This window comes from Acanthochromis polyacanthus, chromosome 5 (assembly GCF_021347895.1).
Source record: "Acanthochromis polyacanthus isolate Apoly-LR-REF ecotype Palm Island chromosome 5, KAUST_Apoly_ChrSc, whole genome shotgun sequence".
Lineage (NCBI taxonomy): Eukaryota > Metazoa > Chordata > Actinopteri > Pomacentridae > Acanthochromis > Acanthochromis polyacanthus.
The window spans coordinates 10466668-10488237 of record NC_067117.1 but is presented as its reverse complement, the minus strand read 5'-3'; the positions used below and the strand labels follow the sequence as shown (position 1 = coordinate 10488237).

At 40.4% G+C, this 21570-nt stretch overlaps 1 protein-coding gene across 1 annotated transcript in view; it reads right to left on the bottom strand.

The window, feature by feature from the left end:
* The window catches only part of foxj3 (forkhead box J3), a 75601-nt gene that overhangs the window by 34374 nt on the left and 19657 nt on the right, over positions 1 to 21570 (bottom strand). The window contains exon 2 of the mRNA XM_022209805.2: positions 9280 to 9780. Within this exon, the coding sequence (XP_022065497.1) occupies positions 9280 to 9600 (321 nt within the window). The 5' untranslated portion in view covers positions 9601 to 9780. The remainder of the gene's footprint in view (positions 1 to 9279; positions 9781 to 21570) is intronic.

Sequence of the window (21570 nt, the reverse complement as noted above, 5' to 3'; positions counted from 1 at the left end):
TTGGTTGCTTGAAAGTAGTGTGAAAATTCTGTTCTATGATGTATTCTGTATACAGATGGCAGCAGTGGCCGCTCTAACCCAGCGAAGATGAAATTAACAGAGCAGATTCATTTTAAAGGCGGATTCCATCGACTGCGCTCTATTTATAGCATGCAGAGTTCATCAGCGAACCCCTCTCCTTTCTCCTCCTCCTTGTCAGGGCAAAAATCAGTGTGCATACAAGAGGCTGTGTAAAAAGCCGCCATCTGTGATCCCAATGTAAACAAAAGGAAGCCTGATATTCACACTGAATAGCCATTATGTTACTAGGCCATTATTCAGTCTGACATTGCCCTCTTATTTGTAGTTTTCTAAAGGCGAGGATTCGACTTTACCTTAATCACTCACTAAACAAACGATTCCTGCTAAGTTTAAGCAATTTCACGAAGGGCAGCATTTGATATTGAAATTAAGTTTTGCAACGGCATTTTGCTTCAAAAATATCACACATGTAAAAACGTCAAACTAGAAGAAAATTCAAACAAAAGAAAAAAAAAAAAGACACCAGAGCAGCAGCATCTGTGATGACATGGACAGTTATTAAAGAAATAAGGTGTTTACTATCTCAAGACAAATATCTGAGGTAATTTACTGAAGGCTGCGCCTGCTCACCTAGCATGTGTGCACTGTATCCTTTTAGCAACCTGGAGTGCTTGCTTAAGTTAGCAAATATATATAGAGCAGGGATTAAACTGTTAACCTGAATCACAGTGTCAGTTGCCGTGTCTTTGAAACAGCTGGGTCATATCACCAACTCTGGACATGGTCACATAAACAATAAGATGACTGATAAAGCAGAATGCAAAGATGAAATTTCATTTAAAATGAAATTTTACGTTACATGCAAATGTACCTGAGATGTATTTTGTCATTTAATCAGCTTCGCTTAAATGGGCACTTGAGCAACAACTCTTAAAGAACAAACAATACCGAAAAAAAGATGAGACACTGGCTATCCTGATTCATTTTTGTGGGAAAAAGCAGTGTGGAAATACTCGCAGGCATTTTTATTAATGTTAAATTCATACTGTACATAGTCTGCTTTACACAAAGGCGACAACCAATCAAGGAGAAAAATTGTAGAGGGGAGAAGTCCACTCACTGAGAAAACTAAGTTGAAATACAGGGAAAGCAAAGGAAAGCTATTATTGTCTAAATCTTTCTATCCACAGAAGGATGACTGAAGATTTTCTGAGAAGCTCCCTATGGCCCTTCATCTTCCCCTCTGAAAAATCTAAGAACTAGCTAATGATTTTTCCAGTTATGAGTTGTTCTGAAATGTGCTTCAAATTCCTTGCAGTCCATAACTTTAACTGTGACACTGGGGGTGATTCTTAGTCCAACTGTGCTCCAGGCTACAGATCTGTGACACAGCAAGGGCAATGCCTGCTGTAGGTCCTGATCTCAATCACGACACAAATGGACAGCTCTGAAAAAGATATAGAAATCCACATTCTAACCTTTTCCTCAGTTATTAAAGAGTCTTTCGTGTCTCATTAATTCCAGTCTGTAAAATACGCAAGCCCGCTCCTCAGTTCTCATATCCAAGCCTCTATCCAGCCATGGCCAGGCATTAACTAACTAGGGAAAAAGAGGAAAACTGGCTACCCAACAGACAAAATATACTTTGAGAGAAATTCTATAGCCTTGGCTGGTTTCGTTATTATTACTAAAGAGCATGCATCAACAATGCCAAATAATTGAGTGTTTTTTCAAAGGCCTGAAGCTGTGACCAAGAGTGTATGGAGGGATCAGAAAGTCCATCATTGTCCAGTATTATCTGCCTTAAAAAGCATTCCGACAAAAAAGAGGCAAAAAAGCAGCAGCACAAATGGTGTGTCCCCCTCTGTAATCCAGGTATCGACTTCAACAGATCTTATTATCACAGAGGAGGAGGAAGTTCACAGAATCAATTGATGACCATGGTCAACAGATTTTACAGCTAGCTGTTGAACCATATGTAACCGAGCAAAAAGAGCAGATGGGAGGGAGTTGTTATGGGTTAATGACTGTTACAAAGATAACAGAAGCCATATATATAGTGGACGAACTGTGTGACCGTGGCTGTGACTGTCAAAAAGACAGCTACAGTTTCAAATAAAATTGAAGCCAACATCTCTACACAGGCCTGCAGGCCACAAGAGGAAGCGATAGAAGCCTCAGGCCTTTTATGTTCTGCACTGCAGTCAGCACTTCACTCAGCGGAGTGTGGGGACAGCAGCTCCTGCCAAAATGTATCCATGCCAAGGCCTGCCAGCTTGCTCTCCCCGCCCACTCTAAGGGCCAGAGCGTGAGCGGTGGGGCGCCGGTAGGCGGGTGCAAGGTGAGGCTGGTGGGCGGGTGGCCAGGCTGGAGCTTCCTGACACGGGAACCCGCCTCACAGCAGGATCAAACTGGCTGCCGAGTGAATCACTACCCCTCCCACAACCTGAAAAAGTCAGCGCCGGGCCAGCATGCAGCCACTTTTGCTGTCTCCACAATTAACAAGGAATGCAGGATAAGACAAAAGGGCTAAAAATACTGCTGTATAACCTCACCACTCACAAGGTTAATATGAGACCGGACATGAAAAGAAATGTTCAGGATCATTTCGGAATTGAGGTGTGCATGTTACAAAAGGAACAGAGTATCGCTCTAAATATGTATCAGTGGTGGTGAAAAAAAATCAGCACCAGCAAAGTCCTTAAAATTTAAATGCTCGCTTTACGGTGTAATGATGATACAGGCTAAAAAAGTAGATGAAGGTATCAGAGAGTCTAGCACCGAAGCAATTTTACACTTTCAGATTTCAGGCCCTGCAAACCTAAGCTTGAGGTGGGAGATAGGGGCAGGAAGCGCAAATGCTCATACCTGACCAATCTTATTTAAATAAGCAACAGGAGCAGGGATTTTCTGAGCAGTGGCTAGTCACTAGTCAGAAGCAGGAACATTATCTCCAGAGTAAATAATGTCCTGGAGGACCAGTGGCTACCCAAATCGCTTCTTTAAAAAATAGAAAACTGCTCCAGGCTGCTATTATTAAGCCTCAGATCCAATGGGAAGTTGAACCTTTGATCTGTTTAGGGTACTATGTATTTGCATTTTATAATGAGATCAAAGCAAGGTCCAGGGCCCCTGCAGAAGGAAGCTCTGTGCCCCATCTCTGCACACTCAACGATTTACAGACCAAAGCTATATTTCCCTGTTAACAAGATCATGTAAGAGCTATGGACCTCAGTGAAAATGCATTGGGAAATTCAATGTTTTTTAGGCAATCAAACGTATCTTGCATTCTCTTCCAACTAATTTTCTTTTCTTGTACTCAGGTGTAGAAGAGAAAAAATAAAATCATGCCAGTAGCAACAATCTCCTCCACAGTTAAAGTTCAAGAGCAAACATTTCAAGCATTTTTAAACTGGTTGAGAATTGCTCCCGATTTTCTTTGGCATTCTTCACCTGGAAGAAATGCAGAGGGGAATTTACACACTTTGCCTGGAGTGAGGCTACAAGGAGACGGGAGAAGGTGTGAGATGAGCTTGGAGGTCAGCTTTTGAGTTGTTTCTTCTTTTTTCTCCTTCAACAGAAAATATGCCAGAGAAGAAATCATACATACTGTCACTCTGTCTCTGGCTGAGCTGAGGTGAGCAGCATCTTATATTTTCAAGACAGTCTAATCAGAACCAAAGCTGGGAGGACTGCACAGTCAGAGGGGCTAAAGAAAGACATCAATGAATAAAGAGGACTGCTTGCTTCAATGAACCCATAATTACTGCACACCTGGGAGGTTAATTATTATTCTAAATTTGAATTAAAGAACTTTATTTGTAAATATTTTTAAAATCTAAATGAAAAATGTAGAATAGAGAATCAAAAATATATAAATATTGCTTATATAATGCAAAAATATAATATTACTATAACTAATAAAATATCTATAATTAGTGTTTTTACTTAAATGTATTTCCTGTAAGGAAAATGTTTGGCAACAGTAACTCATGACTTCTAAAATCACATAATATTAAGAGTTTAAATAATCTTAAAGCGGTTGTCTTTGCTGTCCATTTTGATTCTGTTAGTTAAAAGCTGGCAAAATCATCTCACCTACACTAAAAAAATTTAATGTTGACAAATAATAAACACATATCACTACTTTTCCAAAAGGCCCAGAAATTACAAAAGTTGATCAGTGTGACAAATCAGTAGCTTAAAATAAAATCAAGAAGTGATTGTTGATTGAGACTGTTCAACTAGTTGTTTATTTTATTTTATTTTTTTTACCATTTTGCCCTCTCTGATGCATGCAGGTAGAGGTGCACTAGGGGAATACCCCTGCCGTGCAGACGTCTCCTTAAGTGTCTTACAGCCACGCGTCTGCAAATCATTTATGCAACATTTGTCCCACAAACAGTTGTAGCAAAAGTGAGAGCACGCTGATTTGCCATTCATGACACGCACAACAGCATCCGTAAAGAGACGGGGCAGATTGAGAATTTGTGACAGCAGACTTGAAAACTACATCCAGCACCTATTATATTCAGTCAAATACTAATCACACCAAAATCCCACATTCAGAGTCATTACTTTAAATTTATGATTCACAAAAATTCCAAATTTTGAAAACAGTTTAAAAAAAAAACAAACCCTAACATGAACTTCATGTTCCTGTGCAGGGTTTTTCCTGGCTCAGAAAGGGACTTTGTGGGAGGATACACACGACAGTGAGCAGCATATACTGTTATGATAATGATTCTGTATCATCATATCTGACAAATATCTATGCATGTTGCTGGTATTTCTGATGATTTATTAAACAAAAATGTCTATTATGCTCAAATAAACAAAACCCCACTTGACAAAACCGGTTAAAAATACATACATATTTTCCTGTCAATTCTCATCATTTTAACTTAAACCGGCTTGAGGGGGAGCCGAAAATTCCTCTATGCAGGCCAAGCCCTGCTATGAGATCTAAAACACTGAATAGGAATCTAACTCAAGTCTTTATAGCATTAAAGTCTCATCTTTGCTAAGCGATTCTGACAGGGAGAAAGACGTGGTCCTCTGACCTTGTGGGTGAAGACTGCTCCCGTTTACCTTTTAATCTCAGTGGAGTCATCTGGGCCAGCTTACAATGCCTGTAATAGCTTTGAAATCGTAGCGACCGAGCAACAGATATGCATTATGACAAAGAGCACACAGTATAGTGCATTTTTGATAAAACACTAACCAAAAAAATGATGCAAGCACTTGTACTTTTCTTGGAAATATGTGCTCCTACTATGTGCTATATCTTTAAGCAATCTGGCAGATTGTCAGAAAGCTATGCTCTACATGCAGGGAACAGAAGGACAAGGAAGCTACAGTATATGAGCTGAATCATGCACAAGACTGCTTAGACAAACCTGCAAAAAATGAATCCAAAGTGCCTCAGAAAGCCAGAGCGGGTGTTAAGAAAAGCACCAACTAATTGCTTGCTCATAGATGCCAAGCACATATCCAGCACTCTCCAAGGCAGCGTTCAAATTTTTTGACCTTGATGAATTATCTGTTTTTATTGACAGCACTTATTGATATTTCTTAAAAGCGCAGGCTAATGGAGTTCTATTGAGATGATTAAATGAGTTGCTGGTGCCCAGATTAGCCAGGTCTCATCTCACAGGCACAGCTTGCATTATCATACAGAACAGACGCATGCGTGCGTCGAGTCCCAAATTCCTACGACTGACATCTCCAGGGGAACAGAGGAGCGATGACTACATCCGACCTACATTCACCCCACCCCAGCATGCTTGCTTCCAACTAATTACACACACAAATATGCATACTCAGTCACACTATAGGTGGATTTCTATCATAGTACCAGTCACAGTGCAGACAGAACATTGCTACTGCATGCACATTACAGAATCATACAATTTCAATTAGGTGTCATGCCACTTTCAAATCTCTGAGCATCTCTGGGGATTTTGTAGTCAAAAAATCCGCACAACTGTTCTAGCTCCAAGTGACCTCCTGATGACAGGAAGAGGAACCTTTCCCAAGGCTTTTGCACAGGCTTAGATGAAAATATCATTTGTGTGATGGGATGTGAAAATTCTCCAAGCACAAAAACATTAGGAACAAACCTAAGGCTACTGGAGCTTGTTCCAATGCCCTGGGCATGGAAACAGTACTATTGGATTTCATTCAAATGCCTTATGTAATAAAATGATTTTATACGTATTCTATAGACTTTATTTCAGTTGTATGGATTCTCAGAAAAACTATGGCAGCAGGGAAAACACCCTATTAACAAGAAGTGAGAAAAAAAATTATGACGCAGGCTCTAGCCTATGAGCACATCTTCAAACCGCTTTTTCAGTGTTTCCTGTGCTGTACAGCATCCTGGTTAGAGTGATGTGGTTTTTCACACTTTTAAATGTGAGGGGTATTTCTACAGTTCCAACCCACATTTAGGCCAGAATCTGTTGATCTATGCAAGCTTTTACTCAACTAGAAAGTACTTGAAGAGCGTCAATCTCCACCAACGCTGACTAATTTAATAACTTGCTCTTGTATTCAAGACATCATTCCAGTTACGTCAAATCTATAATAAACCTGACACTGAAAAGAAACCCTTTCCACTTCAACATCATATATTTAGCTTGCTTTATCTTTCTGAATTAAAAAAAAAGTAACAATGTAATCAAAAAGCCCCCAAAATTCGGTGGGTTCTTAGGGAGACAAAAAGAGCCTTAACAGAAATAACTAATATAAAAAAAGCATTTATCAATATGTGTTAGTTAATAATTAGGAGTCACTATCCCAGTAAAGCGAATTTAAAAACACATGACCCTCTGAAGAAACTGAATTATCACATTAAACCTTTCAGAAACCATTTCACAGCAACTATATGACTGTAATATCACATGTGACGCAACCTTTACACAGTTTGTAATATTGACATTTTGGTTTGCTGAGGACTAAATCTTGTATACTGCATTTAAAGTAAGGCATTTTTGCTTCACGGGGGCTATTTTGAATTTAAAGAAAATATCTTTCATGGTCTTACACTGCTTGAACATGTTTATTTCCATACTGAAAATGATCCCAAAGAATATTAAACCTATTCAATTGTTTAAAAAAAAAATCTGAAGAGAAAAAAACAAACAAACAAAAAAATAACCATGAAAAATCTGTGGAAACATTATTATGTCAGACTGGCTGCATCTATAATAACAGAAGTCAGTGTATGTCAACACACAAAAACAGACATCGATTACTATTATTATCTAGCGTTTCCAAATTGTTCATGCTATTTTTTATGTTAATAAAATGTTTTGACCATATCCATAAGTTTTTATACTAACCATGAGCAAAAGTGACACTTGAGAAGAGAAGAAACATGAGCCAAGCGTTGGCAAATTCATCATTCATCCCTTTGTCCTTACTGCTGTATCTACACTGGAACTGTAACTCTGTGGGTAGAGCAAAGCGTCAACCCTGCCAGCAGCATCAGTTCGATTCCCGCTGAGGCCACCCACTCCAAAATTTATGAAACGTGTATATATTCACACTGCTTGGGATGAGTGTCAACCAAAGCCTTTGTCTTATCTTCAGCTATCTTAATTGGGCAAGTCAGTCACACTCATATTTCTGAGCAATTAGGTCTGTGGATGTGTATAACAATTGATCAAATCTACTTCAACCCACTGAAATAATCTTTAGAAAGTAAGAAAAGCAACATATACTGCTTTAAATATCTTCATACAAACAGACTAACCAATGAGAGCTACATGCTCTGCAACTGAATTTGTTCACAAATCCCACTACAAAGACAGTGGAAAATACTGCTGCAACCTTGTGCCAGTGTCTAGAGAAAATGGCTCGGCAGTGAGTTAAACAATTCCCTGCACATAAAGAAGGTAAGTGGTATACAAAACACGAGGCTGACACTAGTGTTTGGTGAAAATGCCTGGAACTCAATGCAGGAACATGTGCAGACTGACAGCACACATGATGCTGATGCCGTGTTGCTGACAACTAAATAAGGGATGAAGAAGGCAAAAGAGGAAACAAAAGGTTGCAAAATAAAACAATTCATTTTCTTACAAAAGGCCTTGCCACAAAAGCTAAAATCAATCCATTTATAATAACACATGCTCTCTCATCTCCCCCTCACCTACACGCAGACACACACACACACACACACACACACACACACACACACACCTCCATGCAGCCTGTACACACGCCAGATCTTGTCGCCCCAGGAAATGGGCTTCATACATCTTGTCTGACTGCAATAAAGCAGTGCCTAAGATTCTATTTCCAATAAACGTCGACTGATTGGAAAACTCATTCTAATATCAATTTCCATCTGGGCCCTTTAAAAGGCAATCAGCATAGCTTCATCTCGGTATATCATGGGCTCCTTGAGATGATGACACAGCACTGGCTCTCTCCTTCTGCATAATGGCCTTCTCCTATCAAGGCATCTGCAATGAATAATACCACCCATGAATGGGCTATTTAGCCTGTGTTCGCACAGATAGGGGCCACTTCTCTGAATATTAATCCAGGGTTTTACACTTCATATGGTTCTCTCAGGGCTGCACCATTTTTCATTCAGAGGAGTAAGGCACTTAGTGTGATTTGGCACACTCATAGTTTCCTCTAAGCTTTTTCAGAAGTGACAATGGTGATTACCAATAGCATCTCACATTGTTTAAGATGCCCAGCACCCACAAGACAATGATTTAAGTCAGGGAATATCAATTTCAACTCCTCCACAAATGCTGCAAACAGCTGATCACAAAATGGAAGGTCAAAGGAGAACTTCCATGAGTGAATAAACAGCACAAACAAACTGACAAAAGCCAAAAGTTGAGCCTTTGTAACTTTCAACAGCACTTAAGATAAAGTTCTGTATGTTTGAACATCAAAACAGGGTGTTTGCTGAGGGACAACTTTTGTAAAATTCTATATTTTCCTAATGTCAACAAATCCCAGGAAAAAACAAACAGATCAATGAATTGGTCCTAACAACAAATGTTGGTTGTGCAAAGTTCAATTTAGCCGTTGTCACTGTTGTCCAAAAACTATCAGCTTTCTGCCTTACACAAACTAGGCAATCGCAGTTATCAATCTGAAAACAAGAAAAACAGCATCCAGTCCACAAATTAAAAGCTGTTTTAAAGCCACACGGGAACCATTACTATGCTATTGCATTAAACTTTCCCATCTGCACAAAATTAAGAGTAGATGTCACTTTTTGCTCACCTTCCAGCCACTGCCCGCCTCCCTGTAGTAGGGAAAGTTATCACAGATCCACTGGTAGATTTCGCTCAGCGTCATCTTCTTCTTTGGTGAGCTGTTGATAGCGAACGTGATAAGGCTGGCGTAGCTGTAGGGCGGCTTGCCGTCCTTGTGCTGCTGCACCTCTTCCTGATCCAGCGTGGTGTTAGGATCCAGTAGAGTACTCTTCTTGCCCATCCCTGGCCCATGTGCATTCTGGGCATCAGCCTTGCGGATGGCTGCCTGCATGGTCAGCTGAGGGAGCCAATCCATGGAGGTCAGGCTGCTCTCCAGCTCCGACGTCATGGTGACGGCAGGCTGGGCAGGAGGGGGTGGGGAAAAGGTGGAGGTGGTGGTGGTCGCGGTTGGTGCTTGCTGACTGACGGAGAGTGGGCCAGGTGTGGAATAACAAACGAAGACGAGTGGGGATGAAGTCAGGGCTCCCTCAGCTCAGGACATCAGCATAGCGTCTTCTGTCAGTCAACTCTAGAGAAACAGGAAAGACAAATTCCTTTATTAGTCAACTAGACTCTGTTACCTAAACACTGGCAGTAAAAAAATGCATATCAGCGGTACTGCAGAGAACGAAAAAGAAACACAAGTGACGACACAGCTCTGTTGAGTTTGCCCAACATCAAAAACCAAGCGTCTCTGTAAAGGATGCTTATATTCGCTGTGCAGGAGATCACAAGCCCACCACTTTCTCCACCACTTGCTGCTCTCAAAGCTGACTCATAGCTGGGACTCCATCTGCACAGAGGGAGTAAATGCCAGGCAATTGTTTTCACAACTGCCAGCCAAATGGGGGAATGGCTCAGGAGGAATTCCGACTCTCTTGAGGATAGTAAACCCCCTCTCTCCTTTCTTCCCTGCCTGCCTCCATCCCTCCCCTCGTCCTCCCCCAAACAGAGCCTCTGCCGTAAACAAGCCAGCTAATGTCGTCTCGCAAACTGTCCTCGGCGCTGTGCGTGTTGGCCGTGTTGTGCCGAGTGCAGCCCGCAACAGCCTGTCCCTCTGTCCCTCTCGGCACACTGCCCTCCCTGTCTTAAAATAGAGGAGCAGAGTAGAAAGGCCTAAAGTTACAAACGGAGGTGAATGTGGGCATCTGTGAGAAAAAAAACCCCGAGCAGGATGACACTGCAATCTGGCTGAGGGGGAAAAATGCAAACAGTTGGAAGAATGAGGAATCCTCACCAAGCTGTGGGATTTTTCTGTTGACTGAACATGTTCATACAAGTAGGTTTGTGTGTGTGTGTGTGAGAGAGAGAGAGAGAGAGAGAGTGTGTGTGTGTGTGTGTGTGTGTGTGTGTGTGTGTGTGTAAGCTTGAGTGTGCACTGTCAGGCTAGAATTAAACACAGTCTTGACAGCAGTCAATAGGTCATACACCAAAATTACGTATTTCTGAGTATTGTGGAATTTTACCACTAATTGTTTTAACTGATTGTTCGAATTAATGTAAAAATCATTTTTATATTTTTTTCCTACATATAGCTTGGCAGCATTACATATGCTTTCATGAATATGGGTTTTCTCTTTATTATTAAAATAGGTTCAGAAAGATTTGAAGTAAAAATATCTAATGTATAAGTAGACACTTAAATGGAATATTTCAAATCTCGTATTTGTTTTACATCCGTTTACTTTACCATAAATGTGGCAAGGGAGATAGAAAAAAGAACATAATTTTATGGGCCTCTGCTTTCAATATGAGATGCAACAGGAATCGCAAGAAATTCCCAAATTGGGCAAACTGCAGTTGGTCAGGAACGGTTTATGGTTGTCCCTTTCAATTGATCTCTCACAGCAGGGGTTAGCTAGTGCCCAGCAGCCAATTCAATATCCACTATCAGTGTAGACAGGCAGAGCAGATGATGAAGGCATTTTCACACATCCAAACAGAATTCAGAGAAGGGAAATACCAAATATGTCTGCAGGAGATCATTAATGGAGTAAGGAACTGATCTTAAATCTTCCCTGATAATCAGAGTTGGGTTTCATCAGGCACTGTTAAGTTTTTAATCTAAGTTTTTTGGAGCAAAATGCTTTTTGTTCATTCAATTTCTTATCTATTTTCAACGAGATACTCTGCCTATAAAGAATGCTTTGAGTAGCAAAAGTTTTTCCCTTTCAGGCTTGAATAAACGTGATGGGTGGACGTGATGAAGAAGCTAAGGTCACCTTGAACTCATGCTCATAATATGTTGGGGAAAAAGAAATACCAAAGGTCTGAATGCGTTTCTCAAACCACTCTTGCAGCACAATGCACTACTGTGCTATCCATTTGTATGATCAGCATGTTTTGTTTTACAAAAATGCTTTATGTTTTCACAAAAACTATGGCTGAGCTTTGAAGCTTTGGGAAAGGAGATGGAAAAACATAGAAGCAGCTAGTTTAGCCTATTTTTTATAAAATTGTGACTCAAACATACAAAGCATGAAGGTGGAGAAGAAAGACGCAAATTATGCTGGAGATGTTTTGAGAAACATATGTGGCTGTTTTGATTCTGTAATTCCACTGTGACACAGTCACCTTTGGGATTTATGTTAACTAACCAAAATCAAGCTGTCCACAACCTTTTAAGCCTTTGAAAACTTCCCTTTGGTTTTGCTGGGTTTCTCTGTAAAAGTTCTGTAAGGCCTTCACCGTACTATGAGAAGTGCCTTGAGATGACATACGTAGTGAACAGGGGCTATATAAATAATACACAACCGAACTGAAATGATCTGAACTTCACTTTAATTTGTTCACTCAGATAAAAGCCGGTTATTTACTTCCCACTGTGCTTTTGTATTCTTCCTTCATTAATACTTGTGCCATGATTTTTCAAAGGTTGGAGGCCTTAATGAAAACACAGAAGGCTTGAAAGCAACTCTTCCAACCTCTGTAGTCATGAGCAGACTAATAAATGAGCAGACCTGCTTGCTGACTACATGGACATGTGAGTCAGACTGATGCAGAAGAGTTCCTCATCACAAAAAAGAAACAAATCATACACAAGGTATCTCCACCCTGTAACTGAAATGAAGGTGACTCACAGGCTGCTAATGGCAGTAATTTTCCCCTTTGAATAGATACCTACTGACAATTAGGTTTTTAATATTAATCTACATATTATTATTCATTTAAATATCTGCAGCATCACTCAAAAACTCCATCCATCTCACTGGGCCTCCAGGACAGATTTTGCATCAGTGTGAAGCCATCACTGTAACTACAACCAGCAAAACTGCCATTCTGAAGTTTGCTGCACTGTAGAGATTAAACTGATCTCAGTTCACTCAGTAATCCATATAATTAAATGTTCACCACACTGATAACTAGGGCTACAAGTAATTTATCAATCTGCTGATACATTTATTGATTGATTTTTGAGTTGTATTAGTTGTTGGATCTATAAATGCACAATTACAGCATTCTGGAAACGTAAGTTGTCTGTTTAGTCCCATCAGTCCAAAACAATTCAGCTTGAAATGATAAAACAGCAGAAGGCAGAAAATCCTCACAAATGATACGTTAGAACAAATCACTGTTTGACAATTTTGTTCTTTAAGTAACTTAAACATTTAATCAATTGTCAAAATTGCTCATTATTTTTCCGTCAATCTATTAATCGACTAACTGTTAAGTATCAGTTAAATACAAACAAACCAGAACATTCAAGACTAAAATTCACAAAACATATTAAAGAAAACTTTCTGAGTAAAACAAACACGGATTTTCAGTTGTTCATTTTAAACTATGCATCCATAAAACAAATCAACATTGTTAGCAAACAAACTGCCAAAGAACATAGTTGTACAGATGTGTAATGCATGTATTCATGCATGGCACAATGTTAGTTTGTTCCTAAAATTTTGTCCACCTCTACATTATCGTGTTCTGTATACTGTATAACAAAATGTTAAAAAAGCAGTGGATAAAAAGCTAGGAAAGCAGTGTGTTTGATTTAAGCAGTTGTAACCAATTAACTAGCAGCTGAGTGTACATGTAGATGTTAATTCTTGGTGGTCTTGATGTAAATGTTTTCACACCGAGGACTCAGTATGAAATGGGCTAGAAAGGAGTAAGCAGATCAGGCCTTCATATGGCTGCAAGAGGTGAGGAGACTGAGACAAAGGTTGATGAAAGGCGCTCCGCCCGATACAAGGAGACACATGCCATTTGACCCTTCACACTAATGATCCAGCTGCTACATAATCTGCAGGGCCAAGACAGTATTTTAATTAGAGAACCTTGGGCTGTGGCAGGAATGATGAAGCGCAACACAGGCAGTCAGTAACATGGCCCCCCTGCTGCCTTCATTACCCAAGCTGTGGGACAGTCAGAGCAGGGACAAGCCCCAGCCTGCTGCAGCGTCAGGGAAGACTGTCTGACTATGCTCACTAACGGGTCTGAGGGTGGGCAAAGAAGCGTTCAGGAGGCGGGGAAGATCAGAAAAATAAAAAAAAGCCAGAGGAGATGGAGAAGTATGGGTGGGTGTGAAGGGCACAACGTAACATCAGGCTTGGCAGAGAGTAGAAAGTGCCAATGGTCTGCATCCACGGGGTCTGAGAGTTTAGGCTCTATGATTACGAGCCCAAGGGAGCAGACTGTGATCCCACACACGGAGCTGCTTTGATCTGGCTCTAAGAAAATGGAGTTCTGTCACTGTCATTGCCAAAAAAAAGAAAACTTCTTTTCTTTCTCCACTTTAATTTGTTTTTAGAATAGAGCGCTGAGAGTATTTTGGAGGGCTGCGAGGGAGAAATGGATGGACAAATTCATTCTCTATTCAACACTCAAAGTTTCTTTATCCTCCAGGGATTAATGGCAGATTTAGTTCTGAATGAGAAATTGAAAGCGTTTTTGAAACATCTTAATTTACCAAGTTCTTGACAGGACTTATCAACCGTCCTGCTGCCAACAGAGCACTGACAGAAAATCAGTGATTGTGTTTTGTGTCTCAGCTACCAAGTCTGAAGTGGCTCAATCAGACTGACAGCATGGTGATTATACATGTGCCAGGCCCTCTTTAATTCAAGAACCCCCAATGAGGCAACAAGCTGAGTAACAACCAGGGATTACTCAACGCAACACAGCAGATTACGTCAGCTTCATCATGTTAGGCAAGTACGTACTGGGTGCAAGTCAGCAACTGCGTCATAAAATCAGTGCTCTTCCCCATCTCAACTATTGCAAAATTGATGTCTGTACTTAGCAAGCATTTAAAATTTTAGTGCCCCTAACAATGCATGGCCCGGGGTGAAATTAATATTTCAGCTGTGATATTGCTACAGTGAATGGCACTTAAATGTCTTCAACATTTTATATGACAATAACTGCTTGCTAAATTCCTAATTCTAATTTAGAAAATATGGAGGCTTGATAAATGTGCGTATGTATGTACGGACATATCTATAATGGAGCTAGCATATTCTGTAGACTAGCGGACAAGCGCTTTGTACAATTTTTAATCCTAAAAAATACGTTTTGTATCTTTGTAAAACAGACAAGTCCCTGATCACACTCACTTTACGCAGCAGCTGTGTGAAAGTAAGAATATATGCAATCGTTGAACTTGTTTGTCTCATAATCACTGGTCACAAATGCAAAAAAAAAAAAAAACAACAGAAAGATGAAAGCCTTCCAGGAAAATGAACAAAAGTTTGAACCATAATCCCATCTTCCCCTTTTCTTTAACGGCAGGCTTTCTGCGTGGCCTTAAATGGTGGCCTGTTGGATCAGTTTTGTCTTTAGATGTGATAAGACAACACATTGCACTCATCAGTTCAGTTGGAGCACAAATTTGAAGTAGCGGTTTCTTAATGAATCCAGTTGGGTTCAAACACACAAAACACAGAGACTTTCATAGACACTTCCGAGGGTTTTCTGCTGTTGCCCATTTTCTCTTTGTCACTATGGTTGCTCATGTCTTCGCTATTGGTAAATCAGTCATTGCTGACTGACATAAAAGGCATTGCTACTGGTATGCCATGCAGGAATGTTGCCACATAAATCAAATTTAGCATACCTCTTCACAGGTATACTGTGAAGAGAGATTTACCTGTCATTCGTGGGCTAAATTAGCATTGTGTGAACTTGTTTGGCAAGAGCTTGAATGTAATGTACAGTCACTACAAGTGAAACTTAAGACTTCAGCTTTAAGGTGCAGGTGCAGCATAAAATTTATTCTGACTAAATTAGACCGTTTTATTAAAACTATGGAAAACTGCAAAAGCTGGGCTATGAGGTCTTTTCACCTTACACACTGAGGGCACAAATAAAAATTTAAGAAATATAAATACAATCTGATTTTTAACTGTGTCAAAGTCAAAACCCCAAAGCAGAGTTCTGGCATGTTGAGTCCATTTAGTTTTATAGAGCATGCACACAGCATTGACGAATGCAACACACCACATCATGTATCGCACAAGCCGGTTTGCAAGTCCAGTCCCAACAGAATGAAGCAATGCCAACTTCATAATCATGCTGAGCTTTTTAAAATCTAAAGTATGTTGTTCAAAATTGCTGAATGTGATTTTTCCATATTCTACAGTACAGAATTAACATCACCTTGTACCTGCTGATTTACATAATTCATCTTACAAAAAGTGCCCAGTTTTGCTTTTGTCAAAATTACGTTACAGTGCATAGCAGTCGACAGCATCAGAAAGGTCTGTTCTACAATCTGTTGTGAAGCCACGAAACCTGGGAACTAAAAATCAATGTGAAACAGTAATTACTTCATACTTCAAAGTGTAAAATCACTAGATTCATATTAGAAACAGACACATCAGTATATACCTTTAACACTGAGTATCAGGTGATAAAGCTGGAGTGCAGAACTCTTACATATAAATTATTGTCTGTGAATTCCCACAATTCCGATTAAACCTGTCAGTGCCAGGTGAATCTCTTTATATCTAATCTGCCTTCTATGGCGACATTCCCACACTGGTGCACCAGTAGTGATGCGTATTACATCAACCAATCAGTTTGCCAGAGCTTAAGAGGGGAGAGACTGTAGGGACAGAGATAAAACAGGCTACAGCAGCTAGGAATGTAGCGGAAGACAATGCCCATCAGCTCCAGGTAAATCTCTCGTTATATGGCTGCTGTATATTACACTTTTAAATCTGACTTGTGTGTGAACCATTTCATGATGGTGCACTAGTAGCAATGCCTTTTACGTCAACCACCAGTGGTTGGTTTGCCAGAGCTGAAGTGTGACAAAGCTGGAGTAGACCACAGGAACTTAAAGAAAGGTTGAGCTCAAGGTCAAAAAATATAATAAGTGTCCAAGAAAAGTTTCGTTTAGATTGGTCTAAATGAAAAGTAACTGACAGTAAGGGATGTATCATGAGCATGCAACAAAAGTGTTTGTGTAGCTACTGTCACTGCCAGATGAGAGTGACAAAAGTCCCACAATACAGATTGAATACTAAATGCGGCAATAATGTCTTGGATTTTAAACAGCAAATGAGGACTACTGAGCTGCGATTACTGAACGACAAGCATCAGTCTCAAACCACTGGTTTCAAGATTTCAGATAAACGTCCCACAAAATATTCTATAATAAGCTCACTTCACTCTTGTCACATACAACCTCCACACTAATGAATCACAGGCAAGGCATTTTGCGAAAAAAAGGGAACTACTGACTGAAGCAGAAGTACGAGAGCCACACTAAAGGGAAGCAGGCAAAACAAAAAAGGTGAATAAAATAGTTTTACTATTTCAATTACAGTCCAAGTCTTCTTGGTCAAGAGAAATACACATGAACAAAAATCCGGATGTAGCACGTTCCCAGTAGGGACCAGTGTTTAAAGACATGACACCCCACAGGAAATGTTAGTCAAGGATAAGCAGTGTAACTGAAACAGACAGCATGCTAACTAAATGTTTGTCATCTGCTATTTCTGTTTAATAATGTACGGTCAATAAATAAGCCTGACAAGATGAATTTGTGCTGTGTTTGACTAACCCAATTCATATCAGTTTACCTGTTTATGGAGCGCATAAAAGGAAAAAAGGCACTTGTCACTGTGTGTTCACTACAGAAACTACTGAGAACAACACAAGGACTTTTCTTCTTAAAACATATAAGCTATGATTCAAACTCTGCTGGAGTAGAACAACACATAAACACGACTATATAACCACAAGTTTAACGGTCTTCAAGGTGAACAAGGTACAGAAATTCTGTAACATTAAAGCTTAGGAAAAATAATGATTCGCTTTCTTTCTGAGGGTGTTATAGAAAGATCAAAACCACTCTAATGTGTATGACCGAAGTATGGAGCTAGAACCGACGAGGGCCAATTAACCTAAAAAGGTTGGAAGCTTGGGAGATAATTCGCCTCCCCAAAGTTCAAAAATCTGCATACCAACCACTCTACAGCCCACCAATAAATATGTTGTCTATGGAGTTGGAAGGTAGGGGGAAGGGGATTGATTTTCCAAGATTTCAATCAGTTTCTTTCAATACTTGCCTGAGCAACTCGCTGAATGTCCACACTGCACACCATGTACAGTGTCTGTAAATAAAACTACTCTGCACTAACATTGCACTGGTTTGTCATGTTTGAAACAGTAGCTGCTGATTTCAGGAACAACAATCACCAAGTATTTTACACCTTACACTGACCTTACACTGGTTAAACCTGTGCTCAGTATGCTGTTACACTTGGAACTACATGTGAGAGAGGTGCAATAGAACTAAATACAACATAAAACAGAACTTTTACAGTGTCATAGTTTTTTATGTCTTTGTACTGAGTAACCTAAATGATGCGACATTACAAAAAAGGATGTCCATTTTTGGTCAAAACACTAACCCATCTGTACTCTGTGTTCAGTGTGGGAATATCATGAAAACAACATACTTTGGTACCAAGTTACCACCAAAATTCGGAAAATGTCCCCATCCTTGTGTATTTTCAGTAAAGGTGGAACCAATGACGCCATTGACGGCATAAGTAGTGGAGATATTAGACACTAACAAAAACAGGTACATGTGCAAACGCAGGTCCAACACAACTTATGTTGTTATAGACAACCAAAAGAGGTGTCGGAGCATTTCCGGCTACTCCAGCATCTGAGCAGCTCAAACACAGGTATCTAGATCTGTACAGTTTAAGGTAAGTAAATTTAAGTGGTTGACTTCATACTAACAACATGTTGTTAAAACGATCATATCCTCAAATTCTAGCATTACTGTTATGCATCACAGTTGCACCTGTTGATGGCTAACTTTGGCATGTTTAGATCAACACAGAAATAGCTCATAAAATGAGCAGGATACTGTCATTAAGGCTCAGTCTGGCAAAATCTAACAGTTTGTTTGATGACACTTCGTGAGCTGCAGCATTTAACATAATAGTTTATTTTGAGTGATATTGACTAAATTTTTGGGGTATCAAATCTGGTATCAAGAATCATGGAAATCCATCAGTACACAAAAGACACTAATTGAATACATACATGCACACTCCCAGAATACGAGGGAGAAAAAAAAAATCTCTCAAAGGGACTGACTTGCATTTCTTTAATACTCATGATTCATTGAGATATTCATCACACTTGAGTCAGTTCAGTTGTGATACATTGTAAACACACTGGTAACATTGTGATGATTTAGTCTCTTATTTTCCATTCGTGCTAGAATCGTACCAATATTTCTTAGAATATATCATGAATACAATGGTACCATGTTCGGTTACTTTTATTAAATGTATGGGATACATTAAATAAAAGCATTAGCATTTCATTTCTCATGTTCCTGCCATTTTAAGTTTTCAGTTTGCTCTTGCATCCTTGGTATATGCATGGTAACAAATACTTTACACAAACAGACAAAAACGTGTTCATACTATTATATAATAACACTGCAGCACAGTTAACCTATGTTATTTTCTACCAGGAACACCTAGCTGCCTACTGAGAACAACTTCCCTTGAAATACCTGTGCATTACTGTCATCATTTCCTCTCTGAGAAAAGAGTAGGCTCTTCAACTCACATTTTCACTCCCACTTGCAGACCGAAGACTGTCGATAGGTACCAGACCAGCGCTCTCTCGCACTTATCTGCAATTTCCGCGATTAATCCCCTTTTACTGCAGTCATACATCCGTCATGGGTAACACTACAACAGCATGTGTCTGCTCAGCTACACAGACACAACTATTAAGACCTCTGATGACTGTGCTGCCGTACATGCTACTTCTGAGCGTCAGATGTGATGAATGCTGCATTAAAAACAATGTCACTAGGATTCAAACAAACCACAATAAATATTTACACTGCCGATTGTTAAATGTTGCCCAGATTCTGGTGTGCGTAGAGAGAGGGAGAGAGAGATAGAGAAAAGAGACAGAATGAGAGAATGAGAGAAAGAGAGAGAGCTCAATATGACAAGAATCTTCCTGTAATGTGATGGTAACTTGGCAAAAGGGAGGGGAATCGCTAAGTGTGCTCCCTCTGTTATGCCTGAAGATTTGGCACATGCACTCACAACAACAACAGTGATGTAACCTGGTAACAAGCCTTTGGCATCCGTACTCTCGACCGAAACCCGGGTCATACCTTCCATATCAACGGCTTTATATTCAGCGTGGGAGAAGCCCTTGTTTTCCTAGTGATTGCACAGGGGATAAACAGGGAGGGGTGGGAACTCTGCTCACCTGCCCTTCAGTCAAAGAGAGATTCCTCACTTTTTCCACCCCTGGAGGCAAAGGACTTAGGGAGTTATTTTTGAGATCTCTCAAACTAAAATAGCAGTGTGTCTGAGTATTGTGATTGCACGTGAGCGCTGTAATCTTGCAGCAAACTACCCTAAGCCTCATCTTCATTAAAAACAAAAAGTAGGTAACAGCAATGCCAAGGCAACAGCTTTTAATGTCAGTCTTCCTTCTCAATTAAAGGCTTAATGGTTCCGCTGAAACCACCCCCAGGAAGAAAGCATTAATAACCCAGTCCTTACTTGCATTTTTAGGATGTGTCAATTATCGCTTCACCGCTCACGCGGCTGAGCACATTGTTCAGCTTATTGCAGCCTACAGCTGAGCCGGTCACCAACTGAGGCCTCTCATCGCTTACAGAATGTGCAAGAGTGTATATGTTTTACAACGCAATCTCTGTGTCAGTGTTAGTAGAGTACATTTTGTTAAAGTTGGTTTTTAAGATGCAGGCAAGCAGACCTCTCTGCTGTGCTCTTAAAAAAGAAAAATGGTATACATGCTCTTTCTGCTCCCGTACTCCCTAAATCCCACTTCGCCTGTGGTTGAACAAATCAAGTCCATAATTATTCTGCCAATCAATCGGGAGCGCAACTGTGGCTGTGGGGCAGTTAAACGCTGAGGAGAGAGATGTCAACAAAGCAGAGCTAAACCCTGAGATCCTCTAAACCCATTGAACCTTAAAAAGGCAAGAGAGACACCTTTGTCTTATTAGTCAGTGCCAGACAAAGGCAGTTCTTCTAAATATGTGGTAAAGACGAAAAGCATCCAGCTGCAGCAAACAGAAAGACAGGCAGGCTGGGCAGAGGGACAGAGGATCAGAGTAGTCAAAGATCTGGGAGTTGTCTGGGGATCAACTGGGCTGCTCCAGGCTGTTTGGAGAGGCCACAAAGCGAGAAAGAGGGTATGTAACCCCTGAATCCAGACAGTCAAACCAAAAGAGAAATGTGAATAGATGCAGCAGCAGATATTACAGAGATGCTCAGCTGTCAGCCATATTCCATGTCGTGGGTTTGGTGAGCTGGATACAAATGCATATATAGATAAAAGGACAGATGAGCAGATGACTGGCGTGCACATAAGCACAAGGCCCACAGCTCACTGTGCAATCTGCAGGTCAATACAAAAAAACCCACATACAACATTCCAGTAATTGAATAAGCCTTTCCAGTGAATCACAGCACGGATCAGGAGGGGTTTGTCTCTCTGTCTCTAACAGCTTGCCTGGGAGGTGGCCTTTGTTTTGGAGGTGGTGGGGGTGCCCTGACACCGACCATGCGAACCCAATTACCCCAGTCCCACGGCCTGAGGGCCCGCATTAACACAGTCCCCCTGGGAGGTTGACTCCATGCCAGCCTGGCAGCCAGCAAGATCCTGCTGCTGAATCACAAATAGACCACTTAAGGCACTGGCAGGCCAAGCGTTTGGTGGCAATCTAGAGGGCCTATCCTCATCTGCATTGGCTAGATCTAGTTCTGTGTCATTGTTAAATACTGAGCCAGTCTCTGAGGCGAGCACTGAGGTAAGATGAGCTTGAGTGTGTCTGCCATGGGATCAG